The 15901-nt window shown below is 45.2% G+C and overlaps 1 protein-coding gene across 1 annotated transcript in view; it reads right to left on the minus strand.

The window, feature by feature from the left end:
- The window catches only part of slc16a4 (solute carrier family 16 member 4), a 76922-nt gene that overhangs the window by 25979 nt on the left and 35042 nt on the right, over positions 1–15901 (minus strand). The window contains exons 5-7 of the mRNA XM_052484713.1: positions 15545–15688; positions 14841–15002; positions 13966–14661 (exon numbers count right to left, since the gene is read on the minus strand). Coding sequence (XP_052340673.1) covers positions 13966–14661; positions 14841–15002; positions 15545–15688 — 1002 coding nt within the window. The remainder of the gene's footprint in view (positions 1–13965; positions 14662–14840; positions 15003–15544; positions 15689–15901) is intronic.

The raw sequence follows: 15901 nt of genomic DNA on the forward strand, positions 1-15901 counted from the left end.
TGAAAGGGAAATCTACCAAGGTACTGCAAAATGTAGTTTAATTAGCCACTCGTTGAACTACATGTCGTTTTCTACTCCTCTAATACTAGCAAAATGTCAAACCAAGGTGCATTTTTGTCAACTTTTTGGCACACCTCTTTGGAATGCAAGGTAGGTGTGCTGGCATCTGTCCAGAAGTGCAGTCAGTTCGCTTGGACGTTTGCTACGTTGCTTAACACCTTGTACTGAAGAACACGTTTCCCCAAAAAGTTATTGTTAGGGGGGCTGAGTCACAGATGTGATCTTCCTGCCTGGTTCTGTGTCCCCCTCCAGCTTGTGCGGTGGAGGAGATCTTCGTGGGCTATACTTAGCCTTGTCTCACGGTAGTAAGTTGGTGATCTGTTGATATCCCTCTAGTGGTGTGGGGGCTGTGCTTTGGCACGGTGGTGGGGTTAAAATCTGCCTAGTTGGCCCTGTCTGGGGGTATCGTCAGATGGGGTCACAGTGTCTCCCGACCCCCCTATGTCTCAGCCTCCAGTATCTATGATGCAATAGTCTATGTGCGGGGGGCTAGGGTCAGTCTGTTCTATCTGGTGTAATTCTCCTGTCTTATCTGGTGTCCTGTGAATTTAAGTATGCTCCCTCTAATTCTCTCTCTCCCACTCTCCCTCCCATCCCGGAGGATCTGTGCCCTAGGACCATGCCTGAGGACTACCTGGCCTGATGACTCCTGGCTGTCCCCAGTCCACCTGGTCATGCTGCTGCTCCAGTTTCAACTGTTCTGCCTGCGGCTATAGAACCCTGACCTGTTCACGCTACCTTTTCCTGGACCTGCTGTTTTTGACTCTCTCTCTCTCTACTGCACCTGCTGTCTCAACCTCTGTATGACCCTGCTGGTCATCTATAAACGTTTGAACGTCTTGAAGAACAATCTGGCTTTAATGGCAATGTAACCAGCACAGCTAGAAGAGGTCTGGCCTCCCCTCAGAGCCTGGTTCCTCTCTAGGTTTCTTCCTAGGTTCCTTTCTAGGTTCCTTTCTAGGGAGTTGTTCCTAGCCACCGTGCTTCTACATCTGCATTGCTTGCTGTTTGGGGTTTTAGGCTGCGTTTTTGTGACATCTGCTGATGTAAAAAGGGCTTTATAAATACATTAGATTGATTGTACGTTCTTGAACAGACTTTGATGTACATTCTCTCCCATTTGATGGGTGTGGCTTAATGCAACGAGTGATGTATTTTAAAGGGAGTGGCCATGGTGACAGCGTTCCCCAACCCACAACCCAACCCCTCCCCCTTTTTCAAACGGTTTGTTCAGTAATTGAACCCTTTCCGTTCAATTGAATGTTCCAGAACAAAAAATAAACTTACTGAATTCAGACTTTGTTTCAATCAATCAGTAAATCAATCGTCATGCCTTAATCATTCTGAAGTATAGAATAACCCATGCATGCATGAGTGGGCGAGCGAGAGCCAGACTACGAGAGATAGACCAATCTTTATCTGAGAGAGAGAGAGAGAGAAAGAGAAAGAGAAAGAGAAAGAGAGAGAGAGAGAGAGAGAGAGAGAGAGAAAGAGAGAGAGAGAGAGAGAGAGAGAGAGAGAGAGAGAGAGAGAGAGAGAGAGAGAGAGAGAGAGAGAGAGAGAGAGAGAGAGAGAGAGAGAGAGAGAGAGAGAGAGAGAGAGAGAGAAAGAGAGAGACATGGCAGCAGCAGTCTTCACACTGTGCTAAAACATGATGTGTGACATCTGGTGAATGATGAGGATGTATTAGTCTCCTCCCACTCAGTCTCCTCCCACTCAGTCTCCCACAGAGTTCCCATCTGGAGTCCTGTGTTCCCTGTCACGTTGAAAAGAACGTCCAGTGTTGTGGCTGCGTTCAGCAGGGCACCGCGTTGTGGAACACTATCATGCCTGAGTGCCAGTCTGTTTCTGCTATCATCCGAACTACTTGTCACTCATTGCAATGTTTGGCTTGACAATGAAAGCGATAGCGTTGGCATGAGCACAAAGATCTGTGAACAGGCTACACAAACAAACTTTGGTAGAATTCGGGAATCCAATCAGTTCTATTTGTGATGAATTGTAATCTGCAGGGTTCCACAACGTTTGCCGACTCGATGGGACACAGAGGTTGATTAGTGCTGTGGCTATCATAAGCAACAGTGTGTTCATTCATAATGCCCTGACTGACAACAGCTGACTCCAACAGCTGAACACGATAGAGACAATCAGTAGATAACGGCAACATCTAAATGAGGAGATAAGATCTGCATCGAGTACTGTATTCACGATCATCTGTCACACCACAATCTATTGATTACGTTTTTAATTGATTGGTTCTAGTGGCCGATGATGAAGGTACATCAAAAAAAACGCCAGCCTATTTCCTATAAAGTGCACTCCTTTCGAACACAGCTCTATGGGCCCTGGGCAAGAGTAGTCCACTATATAGGGAAAAGGGTGCCATTTTTTAACGTGACCTCCCTTATCTTTCTGAGGTCAATGTGAATGTGATAGCCCCTGCCGCTGCTGTGGCTGTATTGATCCTGGGTTCAGGAATAGCTCAGGGCAGACAGACGGGCAGCATCATCATCCCATTGATCAACGAAATGCAGTCAGATCATTACTCGTCTGCATTTCAAACGGCAGCCTGTTATCTATATATTTCACTACTTTTGACCAGGGCACACATGGGGTGACCTATGGGATACAGCCATAGTGATTCCCTCTGTAAATCCAGTACTGCAGTGATAAAGGTGCAGCGCGGGGACACACTACATTTAGTGACTTCAATCTACTATGGACTTCAGTTCAGATACTCTGCAGCATTATAGGTTATCACTTTGTTAGAGTACACTTGGTGAGAGTCTAGAAAAGTAGTGGAGTAGAATGATAGATTTTAAAAACCGGTTAGTCTTTTCTAGTCTTATTGGTTGAAAACGGTCAACATCTTTTATCAGGATGTGATTTGCAGCTGTGTGATGGCTGAAGAAAGACCATCACAAAAACGTGACTAAAACTAGAGAGCAATAGTAATGGCGTCTTTTTGACGGCACCAACTGAGGCTAGCTCCGCCATGGTTCGTTGGTCAAAGCCTACGGGGATTTTTTTTTTTTTTTTTTAGTTTTGGATAAATGCCCCAAAAAGGTCTGTGGTGTCACGTTCTGTCCATCGTTCGTATGTGTTGTCCTTGTTTTAGTGTTGGTCAGGACGTGAGCTGGGTGGGCATTATATGTTGTGTGTCTGGTTTGTCTATTTCTATGTTTGGCCTGATATGGTTCTCAATCAGAGGCAGGTGTTAGTCATTGTCTCTGATTGGGAACCATATTTAGGTAGCCTGTTTTGTGTTGGGTTTTGTGGGTGATTGTTCCTGTCTCTGTGTTTTGCACCAGATAGGGCAGGTTTTTGGTTTTCCAAGTTTATTGTTTTTGTAGTGTTCATGTTTATCCGTGTTTATTAAACATGAGTCAATATAACCACGCTGCGTTTTGGTCCTCCTCTACTTCACCACAGGAAAACCCTGACATGTGGTAAATACAGGCTCAGGAGATCTTATACGTTCTGTTCTATGAGGTCATCTTCATCAGTTAACGTCACTTTTTGTGCATTTTGAAGAATTGATGTCATCAAAGCAAGCACATAAAGGGTTCATAATTCATGAAGGTCATGTTACCTGACAGATATTATCTCATAGAACATATAACATCTCTTACACCTGTGTTTACCACAGACCTTATTTTCAGAGTTTATCCAAAAACCTAACAAAAAACCCCTATTCATTTCCCCATAAGCTTTGACCAACGAGCCACGGCCAACTCATTTACATTTTTTTAGCGAGCTCTATGTCTTGTAACAGAACATTACTATCTCTACTGTGGAATATTCCACAGCAATGAGTCCAGCCAGCTGTCTTTCCCCTGTTCCTGTTTATCTGTCCTCTCCTAGTGACCAGAGAGCGTCCCCCCCATGGTCCGCCTCCGGAGAACAGACTAACCCTGAGGTTGTTTGTGTGTTTTACTCGCAGCAGGTTGGTGGAAGTTGTTCAACAGCTGTTTCTGTAGAAACGCAGCACAACGGCTTTCAATAAAGCTGCCTCGTTCTCTTTAGCCTGGTCCCAGATCTGTTTGTGCTGTCTTGCCAACCCGGAACAGACTTGCCAACTCATGACAACTCAAGACAGCACAAACAGATCTCTCCACTCCTCTCTTCCTGGAAGCCAAATGCTTGGGAATGGGAAGTCACAAGGCTTTGTCTGTGGCCTTGATGTTTGTGGGGCTCTCACCTCTGACAGATAAGACAGGCAGGTGTTAGTGCACCATGCAACTCAACGATAAACCTTAAAGGGGAAGTTCATCCAAAAACACTTCTGGGCTCTTTATAACACTTGCCTGGAAGTTTGTCCAGACAGTTTCTAGGTACATTGCTTGAGTACGTAGATTTCTGTATGTTTATATGAACGTGCCACATTTCCAAAATGACCTAAATATGCATTAAAAACCACGTGTATTTATCGTTACATAAACAACAATTGGTGTCTTGGCATTGACTGATATGTAAAAAGTATTTTATTTTATTTTAAATAAGACCTACTTTATGCTAGCGCGAAGGTCTTCCGTATCGTCTATAATCCGTTGATTTTTATTCTTCGTAGTTCTAAGATTGATAATTACACGAGGCAGGATGAAGGAGCATGTTACTATAGGTCTTCAATAAAGGAAGTGAGGACGACAGGAAGCAAAACAAAGAGAAGTACACAAAGTAGCTAGGCAAGAGGTTAGTAGTGGTTTCCAAGCTCTGAAGTAAAGTTGTAGGCAAATCATACTCGAGTAGCTGAGCAACTTCAGGGAAGTAAGTAGGCAGATTATCTGCCCAGAATTCAGGGGCATTGTACCCCCCCAACCGGGCGCAATAATGTCCCTGTCAGATACAAATATATTGCACATTTTCACTCTTTTCCTGACCACGATAGAACTATGTGTCGGGGCCCGAACCATCATTTCTCCATCACCAAACTTCACAGTTGGCCCTATGCATTGGGGCAGGTAGCGTTCCCAGACTTGTCCTTCGGAATGCCAGATGGTGAAGCGTGATTCATCACTCCAGAGAATGCGTTTCCATTGCTCCAGAGTCCAATGGTGGTAAGCTATATACCACTATGGCTGACGCTTGGCATTGCGCATGGTGATCTTGGGCTTGTGTGCTGGGGCTCGGCCATGGAAACCCATTTCATGAAGCTCCTGACAAACAGTTCTTGTGCTGACGTTGCTTCCAGAGGCAGTTTGGAACTCGGAAGTGAGTGTTGCAACTGAGGGCCGACGATTTTTAGGTGCTTCAACACTCGGTGTTCCCGTTCTGTGAGCTTGTGTGGCCTACCAATTTGCGGCTGAGCCTTTGTAGCTCCTAGACTTTTACACTTCACTATAACAGCACTTACAGTTGACCCGGGGCATATATATATATATATATAGTTTAAATCAGGGGTCTCCAACAGGTCGAATTCTGAAACTACATGTTCACGTGTTCCACCATAAACTGTCATAAACAAAACGTATCAGACTGAGCAAGCTCCCACAGTGACGAGGAGAAGTGGACGGACTACGCTCCTCATGGAGTTAAAGGGTTTAAAACCACATGATTCCCTTAGTGAGGTCCCCCTGTTAAATCAGGGGTTTAAACCACATGATTCCCTTAGTGAGATCCCCCTGTTAAAGCAGGGGTTTAAACCACATGATTCCCTAGTGAGGTCCCCCTGTTAAATCAGGGGTTTAAACCACATGATTCCCTTAGTGAGGTCCCCCTGTTAAATCAGGGGTTTAAACCACATGATTCCCTGGTGAGGTCACCTGTTAAATCAGGGGTTTAAACCACATGATTCCCTGGTGAGGTCCCCCTATTAAATCAGGGGTTTAAACCACATGATTCCCTGGTGAGGTCCTCCTGTTAAATCAGGGGTTTAAACCACATGATTCCCTTAGTGAGGTCCCCTGTTAAATCAGGGGTTTAAACCACATGATTCCCTGGTGAGGTCCCCCTGTTAAATCAGGGGTTTAAAACCACATGATTCCCTTAGTGAGGTCACCTGTTACAGCAGGGGTTTAAAACCACATGATTCCCTAGTGAGGTCCCCCTGTTAAAGCAGGGGTTTAAAACACATGTTAGTCATTCCTCTTTCCCCCAGTCCTTCTCATTACTAAACAAGCTCTGTTGGCTCATCTCGCCTCTCCATTTGTACACATCTCCGCCTCAGCGATTCTGAGCGAACAATATCAACCAGCCACTTCAACATTGGACAAAAAAATGATAATCGGGATGCCCTCCTGTCGCCACGGCAGCCACTTTTACTCAGTAAGCCGTTGCCTAGCAATGCCAGTGGAGCAGCGACGATGGCCTGACATGAGGACTTGTCTGGAGCATAGAAATAGAAATAATAGAATGAATGAACATGGACTGGAATGGGAATGTGCATTCTAGTAATTCAATTTCTATGGTCTGGACTATGGTGGCCCTCCTCTCTGTCTGAGCTCAGCTAGCTGAAAGGGCCTCTTTCAATTGATGTGGGGAGGAGAGGGAGGGAGGGAGGGAGAAGGCTGGGGGACATTGGGGATATGTTGGGTTTGTTGTGGCAGGAGTGGGTGGCAGTCTCTCTCTGTCTCTCTCTGTTTCTGTTCACTTTCTGGGAATGACATGACAGCAGAATGTGAGACAGAACAAATGTGTGCTGAGAATACCCCAATGCCATCATCCCCCCTAATCACAGACCTACTTATGAAAACCTTTTAACTCCATGAGGAGCATAGACCATCCCTTAATGTTCTCCACCTCACTGTGTAAAACCCTTTAACCCAATGAGTTTCACCATAACGCTTGCGTGTTTTGTACTTTTAACCCCCTTTAAAAGGTGCGTTTGAGCTACATACTTCTGGGTTGTACCATTATGTACTTCTGCATCCATAGATACCAACCACTAGTCTGTGTGATAAACAGGGGCTGAGCTAGAGCTGTGTTTCTGAAACAGGGGCGGTTCCTGAAGGGGCCTGGTGACAGCTATTTTCACAAAAACCTCTGGCGAGTCCGAACGGTTTGAGCTATAACCTGTATCTATGAAAAGCTGAGACACATGAACACATTCACAAACTACACAAGAGTCATTAGAAGGTAAGGGGTTCTTCTACCTAGAAGATCATAGTAAATCCCAGGACGTAGTGTCTATAATACTGTAAGGGGTTCTTCTACCTAGATCATAGGGAATCCCAGGTCATAGTGTCTATAATACTGTAAGGGGTTCTTCTACATAGAAGATCATAGTAAATCCCAGGACATAGTTTCTATAATACTGTAAGGGGTTCTTCTACCTAGATCATAGGGAATCCCAGGTCATAGTGTCTATAATATTGTAAGGGGTTCTTCTACATAGAAGATCATAGTAAATCCCAGGTCATAGTGTCTATAATACTGTAAGGGGTTCTTCTACCTAGATCATAGGGAATCCCAGGTCATAGTGTCTATAATACTGTAAGGGGTTCTTCTACATAGATCATGGGAAATCCCAGGACATAATGTCTATAATACTGTAATTTGCTCACATAGTTGCTGTCACAAACTCCACACAGTTATCTCTGACTAGTTGGAAATGTATGTCCCGCCGAGCAAACAAGTTCTGTACTTACAGCGTTCATATGAGTTCATATGGACCTCATTTTCTAATTTGACATTTGTCAATAAAACTCATGAATGCAACTGTTCGTGTTAGATAGTTTTGTGCCCTGGTTGTCCTGACCAGAACATGAGAAAACACTTCATTGTAGTCCTGGTTGTCCTGACCAGAACATGAGAAAACACTTCATTGTAGTCCTGGTTGTCCTGACCAGAACATGAGAAAACACTTCATTGTAGTCCTGGTTGTCCTGACCAGAACATGAGAAAACACTTCATTGTAGTCCTGGTTGTCCTGACCAGAACATGAGAAAACACTTCATTGTAGTCCTGGTTGTCCTGACCAGAACATGAGAAAACACTTCATTGTAGTCCTGGTTGTCCTGACCAGAACATGAGAAAACACTTCATTGTAGTCCTGGTTGTCCTGACCAGAACATGAGAAAACACTTCATTGTAGTCCTGGTTGTCCTGACCAGAACATGAGAAAACACTTCATTGTAGTCCTGGTTATCCTGACCAGAACATGAGAAAACACTTCATTGTAGTCCTGGTTGTCCTCACCAGAACATGAGAAAACACTTCATTGTAGTCCTGGTTGTCCTGACCAGAACATGGGAAAACACTTCATTGTAGTCCTGGTTGTCCTGACCAGAACATGGGAAAACACTTCATTGTAGTCCTGGTTGTCCTGACCAGAACATGAGAAAATACTTCATTGTAGTCCTGGTTGTCCTGACCAGAACATGAGAAAACACTTCATTGTAGTCCTGGTTGTCCTGACCAGAACATGAGAAAACACTTCATTGTAGTCCTGGTTGTCCTGACCAGAACATGAGAAAACACTTCATTGTAGTCCTGGTTGTCCTGACCAGAACATGAGAAAACACTTCATTGTAGTCCTGGTTGTCCTGACCAGAACATGAGAAAACACTTCATTGTAGTCCTGGTTGTCCTGACCAGAACATGGGAAAACACTTCATTGTAGTCCTGGTTGTCCTGACCAGAACATGAGAAAACACTTCATTGTAGTCCTGGTTGTCCTGACCAGAACATGAGAAAACACTTCATTGTAGTCCTGGTTGTCCTGACCAGAACATGAGAAAACACTTCATTGTAGTCCTGGTTGTCCTGACCAGAACATGAGAAAACACTTCATTGTAGTCCTGGTTGTCCTGACCAGAACATGAGAAAACACTTCATTGTAGTCCTGGTTGTCCTGACCAGAACATGAGAAAACACTTCATTGTAGTCCAGGTTATCCTGACCAGAACATGAGAAAACACTTCATTGTAGTCCTGGTTGTCCTGACCAGAACATGAGAAAACACTTCATTGTAGTCCAGGTTATCCTGACCAGAACATGAGAGAACACTTCATTGTAGTCCTGGTTATCCTGACCAGAACATGAGAAAACACTTCATTGTAGTCCAGGTTATCCTGACCAGAACATGAGAGAACACTTCATTGTAGTCCTGGTTGTCCTGACCAGAACATGGGAAAACACTTCATTGTAGTCCTGGTTGTCCTGACCAGAACATGAGAAAACACTTCATTGTAGTCCTGGTTGTCCTGACCAGAACATGAGAAAACACTTCATTGTAGTCCAGGTTATCCTGACCAGAACATGAGAAAACACTTCATTGTAGTCCTGGTTGTCCTGACCAGAACATGGGAAAACACTTCATTGTAGTCCTGGTTGTCCTGACCAGAACATGGGAAAACACTTCATTGTAGTCCTGGTTGTCCTGACCAGAACATGAGAAAACACTTCATTGTAGTCCTGGTTATCCTGACCAGAACATGGGAAAACACTTCATTGTAGTCCTGGTTGTCCTGACCAGAACATGGGAAAACACTTCATTGTAGTCCTGGTTGTCCTGACCAGAACATGGGAAAACACTTCATTGTAGTCCTGGTTGTCCTGACCAGAACATGAGAAAACACTTCATTGTAGTCCTGGTTGTCCTGACCAGAACATGAGAAAACACTTCATTGTAGTCCTGGTTGTCCTGACCAGAACATGGGAAAACACTTCATTGTAGTCCTGGTTGTCCTGACCAGAACATGGGAAAACACTTCATTGTAGTCCTGGTTGTCCTGACCAGAACATGAGAAAACACTTCATTGTAGTCCTGGTTGTCCTGACCAGAACATGGGAAAACACTTCATTGTAGTCCTGGTTGTCCTGACCAGAACATGAGAAAACACTTCATTGTAGTCCTGGTTGTCCTGACCAGAACATGAGAAAACACTTCATTGTAGCCCTGGTTATCCTGACCAGAACATGGGAAAACACTTCATTGTAGTCCTGGTTATCCTGACCAGAACATGGGAAAACACTTCATTGTAGTCCTGGTTGTCCTGACCAGAACATGAGAAAACACTTCATTGTAGTCCTGGTTGTCCTGACCAGAACATGAGAAAACACTTCATTGTAGTCCTGGTTGTCCTGACCAGAACATTGGAAAACACTTCATTGTAGTCCTGGTTGTTCTGACCAGAACATGGGAAAACATTTCATTGTAGTCCTGGTTATCCTGAAAATAAATCCCTTCATTGTGAGGCTCTAAATATGAGGGCTGGACATGCAGATGAATGAAAGTCAGATTAAATGAAAAGCCAATTTTAGATATGATCTAAGGACTGATAGGGTTAACTCAAGAGGACAAGCCATCCACTAATGTTCTCTGCGGCACCCAGATCGTCAGCCCTCTGCTTTTTTTAGGGGTACTCAGGGGTCAAGATGAAAATAGAGACATCCATACCCACTGCTGGCTTTGTCTGGCTGGTCTTCATTGACTCTACTGGACCCCGGCACATAAACCTCTGTGTTAGGCCTACATTAATACACGTACCAGCACCCATCCTAACACTCCCAGTCCTAATCTCAGAACTCAAAGCTTGTGCGCTAGCTAGCTAGCTACTCGACGTGACAGTCTGTCACAACACAGTACACATCTCCTATCATTACATTCCCTCCATTACCAAACACAGAGCAGACTGTGGCAACAGACATTATCTTGGAAACCATTTGGCAGAACTAGTTACTGACAACCAAAACTAGTTACAGACAACCATAACAAGTTACAGACAACCATAACTAGTTACAGACAACCCCATTCACCACTCCACAACTCAGTACCACATTCACCACTCCACAACTCAGTACCACATTCACCACTCCACAACTCAGTACCACATTCACCACTCCATAACTCAGTACCACATTCACCACTCCATAACTCAGTACCACATTCACCACTCCACAACTCAGTACCACATTCACCACTCCACAACTCAGTACCACATTCACCACTCCATAACTCAGTACCACATTCACCACTCCATAACTCAGTACCACATTCACCACTCCACAACTCAGTACCACATTCACCACTCCACAACTCAGTACCACATTCACCACTCCATAACTCAGTACCCCATTCACCACTCCATAACTCAGTACCACATTCACCACTCCATAACTCAGTACCACATTCACCACTCCACAACTCAGTACCACATTCACCACTCCATAACTCAGTACCACATTCACCACTCCATAACTCAGTACCACATTCACCACTCCACAACTCAGTACCACATTCACCACTCCATAACTCAGTACCACATTCACCACTCCATAACTCAGTACCACATTCACCACTCCACAACTCAGTACCACATTCACCACTCCACAACTCAGTACCACATTCACCACTCCACAACTCAGTACCACATTCACCACTCCACAACTCAGTACCACATTCACCACTCCACAACTCAGTACCACATTCACCACTCCACAACTCAGTACCACATTCACCACTCCACAACTCAGTACCACATTCACCACTCCATAACTCAGTACCACATTCACCACTCCACAACTCAGTACCACATTCACCACTCCATAACTCAGTACCACATTCACCACTCCATAACTCAGTACCACATTCACCACTCCACAACTCAGTACCACATTCACCACTCCACAACTCAGTACCACATTCACCACTCCATAACACAGTACCACATTCACCACTCCATAACTCAGTACCACATTCACCACTCCACAACTCAGTACCACATTCACCACTCCATAACTCAGTACCACATTCACCACTCCATAACTCAGTACCACATTCACCACTCCATAACTCAGTACCACATTCACCACTCCATAACTCAGTACCACATTCACCACTCCATAACTCAGTACCACATTCACCACTCCACAACTCAGTACCACATTCACCACTCCACAACTCAGTACCACATTCACCACTCCATAACTCAGTACCACATTCACCACTCCATAACTCAGTACCACATTCACCACTCCATAACTCAGTACCACATTCACCACTCCATAACTCAGTACCACATTCACCACTCCATAACTCAGTACCACATTCACCACTCCATAACTCAGTACCACATTCACCACTCCATAACTCAGTACCACATTCACCACTCCACAACTCAGTACCACATTCACCACTCCATAACTCAGTACCACATTCACCACTCCATAACTCAGTACCACATTCACCACTCCATAACTCAGTACCACATTCACCACTCCATAACTCAGTACCACATTCACCACTCCATAACTCAGTACCACATTCACCACCGGTGTGATTCGATAATTCCTGAAGTATGTTTAACCACCCGGTTTTAACTACAGTATGCATGTGTGTAGAAGCGTACGGACTGGGCTGGCCGAGAGATATGTTATTATTGGAGTGCTCCCTAAATGGAACACTATTACCTATTTAGTGCACTAGTTTTTACCAGGGCCGTATATAGGAAATAGGGTGCTCTTTGGGATGCATGCCTGGTTTTTATACAGAGTGGCCTCAGCCTCATCAATGGGAATACTACTGAGCTGAACCCCACGGCTCGGGCCACTGGGCCAAAGTTCAGGTTTTATATAAGGGCATGTGTTACGTAAGACCACTGCAGCTGGGGTCTGAGTCTGAGCTGTAAAACTACTGCGGGGTCTGAGTCTGAGCTGTAAAACTACTGCGGGGTCTGAGTCTGAGCTGTAAAACTACTGCGGGGTCTGAGTCTGCGCTGTAAAACTACTGCAGGGTCTGAGTCTGAGCTATAAAACTACTGCGGGGTCTGAGTCTGAGCTGTAAAACTACTGCGGGGTCTGAGTCTGAGCTGTAAAACTACTGCGGGGTCTGAGTCTGAGCTGTAAAACTACTGCGGGGTCTGAGTCTGAGCTGTAAAACTACTGCGGGGTCTGAGTCTTAAAACTACTGCAGGGTCTGAGTCTGAGCTGTAAAACTACTGCGGGGTCTGAGTCTGAGCTGTAAAACTACTGCGGGGTCTGAGTCTGAGCTGTAAAACTACTGCGGGGTCTGAGTCTGAGCTGTAAAACTACTGCAGGGTCTGAGTCTGAGCTGTAAAACTACTGCGGGGTCTGAGTCTGAGCTGTAAAACTACTGCGGGGTCTGAGTCTGAGCTGTAAAACTACTGCGGGGTCTGAGTCTGAGCTGTAAAACTACTGCGGGGTCTGAGTCTGAGCTGTAAAACTACTGCGGGGTCTGAGTCTGAGCTGTAAAACTACTGCGGGGTCTGAGTCTGAGCTGTAAAACTACTGCAGGGTCTGTCTGAGCTGCTACAGTACTCATACATCATTCATACCCTAGCTAAAGCTAAATTAGGACTTTTTTTCATCACTTCTAAAACAAAATCTGCCCTGCACTGCAAAGAAAAGGAAGTTCCCTGGTTCTACCTCTGACTAAGTAGACTGATTTTTTTAATGTTAAGCTACAGAAGGTTACATTCAGAAGAGGAATAGTCGAACCCCCTGCCCAGGATTCTATTACTGCACTCTTTGGAAAAAAGGAGTTAACTATAACCTAAAAGGGTTCTTTGGCTGTCGCCCTAGGAAAAGCATTTGAATAACACTTGTTGGTGGTTCCAAGTAGAACCCTTTTGGTTCCAGGTAGAACCCTTTTTGTTCCAGGTAGAACCCTTTTGGTTCCAGGTAGAAAGAACCCTTTTGGTTCCAGGTAGAACCCTTTTGGTTCCAGGTGGAACCATTTAGACAAGAGGGAAACAAAAAGGGTTCTTCTAAGGGGACAACCAAACCTTTTTTTCTAAGAGTTTAGCTTTCCAGACTGATTGTCAATTGATAGTGTTCATTTGGATGTATATATTTTATTGACAAATGAGGGTCTGGTTCAAATAAAATACATTATTCCTGTCTCATCTACTAAAACCCAACACCTATGTTGGACTCTCAAAATACAAGTGTCAAACAAAATTCTGCCTGTAGGTTGATGTATAAATTTGACCAGGTGAAACTAACCTGCCACAGAGATGATGAAGGAAGCGTCCATGGCGTCGATACCCAGGTTCCTGGCCCGGGCAGACAGGTGGAAGTAAGGGATGAAGTAAGCCAGCTGGCTAAACACCAGGGACCAGGTATAGATGCAGAAGAAGGGGTTCTTTAACAGGGAGAAGTCCAGGACTCTGTTTTTCACGAACGGTGGGATAGGGTCGTCCACGGTGGTGGTGCCGTTCGGCGAGGAGAACCCAACCACAGCGGAACCGTTTATGCTAATGGTACCGTTCTGTTCCACAGGGCTGGGGGTGTCTGTGAGTGGCGTGGTGGGGGACTGCTCCTGAACGTTCCCGTTCACCTGCCTGTTCTGGACACGTTTGGTCAGTTCAGGGTTTGGTGGAGGTGGGTGGCTGTGGTTGCTCTGACCCAGCCCATGGGTCGTGGCCTTCTCTTGGGTCTCAGCTTCCCAGTGGAGGGGTGGAGGAATGGAACGGGAAGAGTCTGATTTGGCGATGCCATTGGTTAACGGCGTGGATCCGTTAAGACAGCATCCATTCTGAGGGCAGTTCTTTTCCTTCTCTGGACCTATCAGAGGGCTTTTTTGGATGAATGACGATGAGGATGAGGAAGGGGGTGGTGCAGGCTTCACGTGGATGGGTCTTAGCAGCATCCCAGAGGCCACCAGGTTCAACATCAGGCCTCCCAGGATCAGCAGAGCTCCTGTGGAAATAACAAAGGCGTGCCACAGGCTCTTTACAGGGTCAATCTAAAATAAGCATACAGTAGACGTGTGATAGACAGAGAAATATACATAATTTTCACATCATAAAATGATGAATCATGAAATACTTCCCACACACCAACAGACATAGTGTGTGTGTCTGTCTGTGTGTCAGTACCTTGCCAGGCATACTTTTCCAGCAGCAGCTGAGTGAAGGGGGCGAGGGCGAAGGTCAAGCCCATCCCAGACCTTCCGATGGAGTATGCCGTCGCTAACCTCTTACGGAAATATGTTGCCGTGACAACTGAGGTGGCTTGGTACAGGAGCGCAAAACCAAGGCCTGAGAGGAGATACATGACATGTTTATGATCATAAACTGGGTGGTTCAAGCCCTGAATGCTGATTGGCTGAAAGCCGTGGAATATCAGACTGTATACCCACGGGTATGACAAAACATTTACTGCTCTAATTACGTTGGTAACCAGTTTATAATAGCAATAAGGCACCTCGGGGGCTTGTGACATATGGTCATTATACCACGGCTAAGGGCTGTGTCCAGACACTTCTGGTTGCGTCCTGCCTAAGAACAGCCCTAGCCGTGGTATACTGGCCATATATCACACCCCCCTGTTCCTTATTGCTTAATCATATACTTATGATTCAGAATTCTTCATTAAGAAACCTGTGATTTCTCACCAAAATACAAACGCTAGACAGATAACCCCCTCAGTTCTAGTATATCAAATACCTCAAGACAAATACTTGCAAGTATACAAATTAAGACTTAGGACCCAGGGCTACTTTGCTTTGTAGCACGGCTAGCGGCTGCACTTTAACCTTTAACCTCTTTTAACTGTTTGAGCTTTTAACTTGTTAGCTTACCTACAATCAGCCCCATGCTGATATAGAGGAATACCACGCTGGTGGCAAAGATACTCAGGAGGAAGCCAACACTGACCAGCACAGCCCCGGCTATAGAGGTCACTCTGTTACCCAACTTCGCACAAGCTACAGAGGCCAAGGGACCTACACAGGAACAAACAGATACACTTGAAAATGTGTCCCATACTTTGTTCATTCATCCATCCATCCACTAATTTCTTAGTTAGAAAGACAGGTGTCAGATTTTGTCAGTGGTTAAGGCGATGCAACACAAGAGCCAGACACCCAGACCTCAGACCCGGACCCCCAGACCTCAGACCCCCAGACCTCAGACCCAGACGGACGAGTTATGTGGTC

This window comes from Oncorhynchus keta, chromosome 28 (assembly GCF_023373465.1).
Source record: "Oncorhynchus keta strain PuntledgeMale-10-30-2019 chromosome 28, Oket_V2, whole genome shotgun sequence".
In the NCBI taxonomy this organism is placed as follows: Eukaryota; Metazoa; Chordata; class Actinopteri; order Salmoniformes; family Salmonidae; genus Oncorhynchus; species Oncorhynchus keta.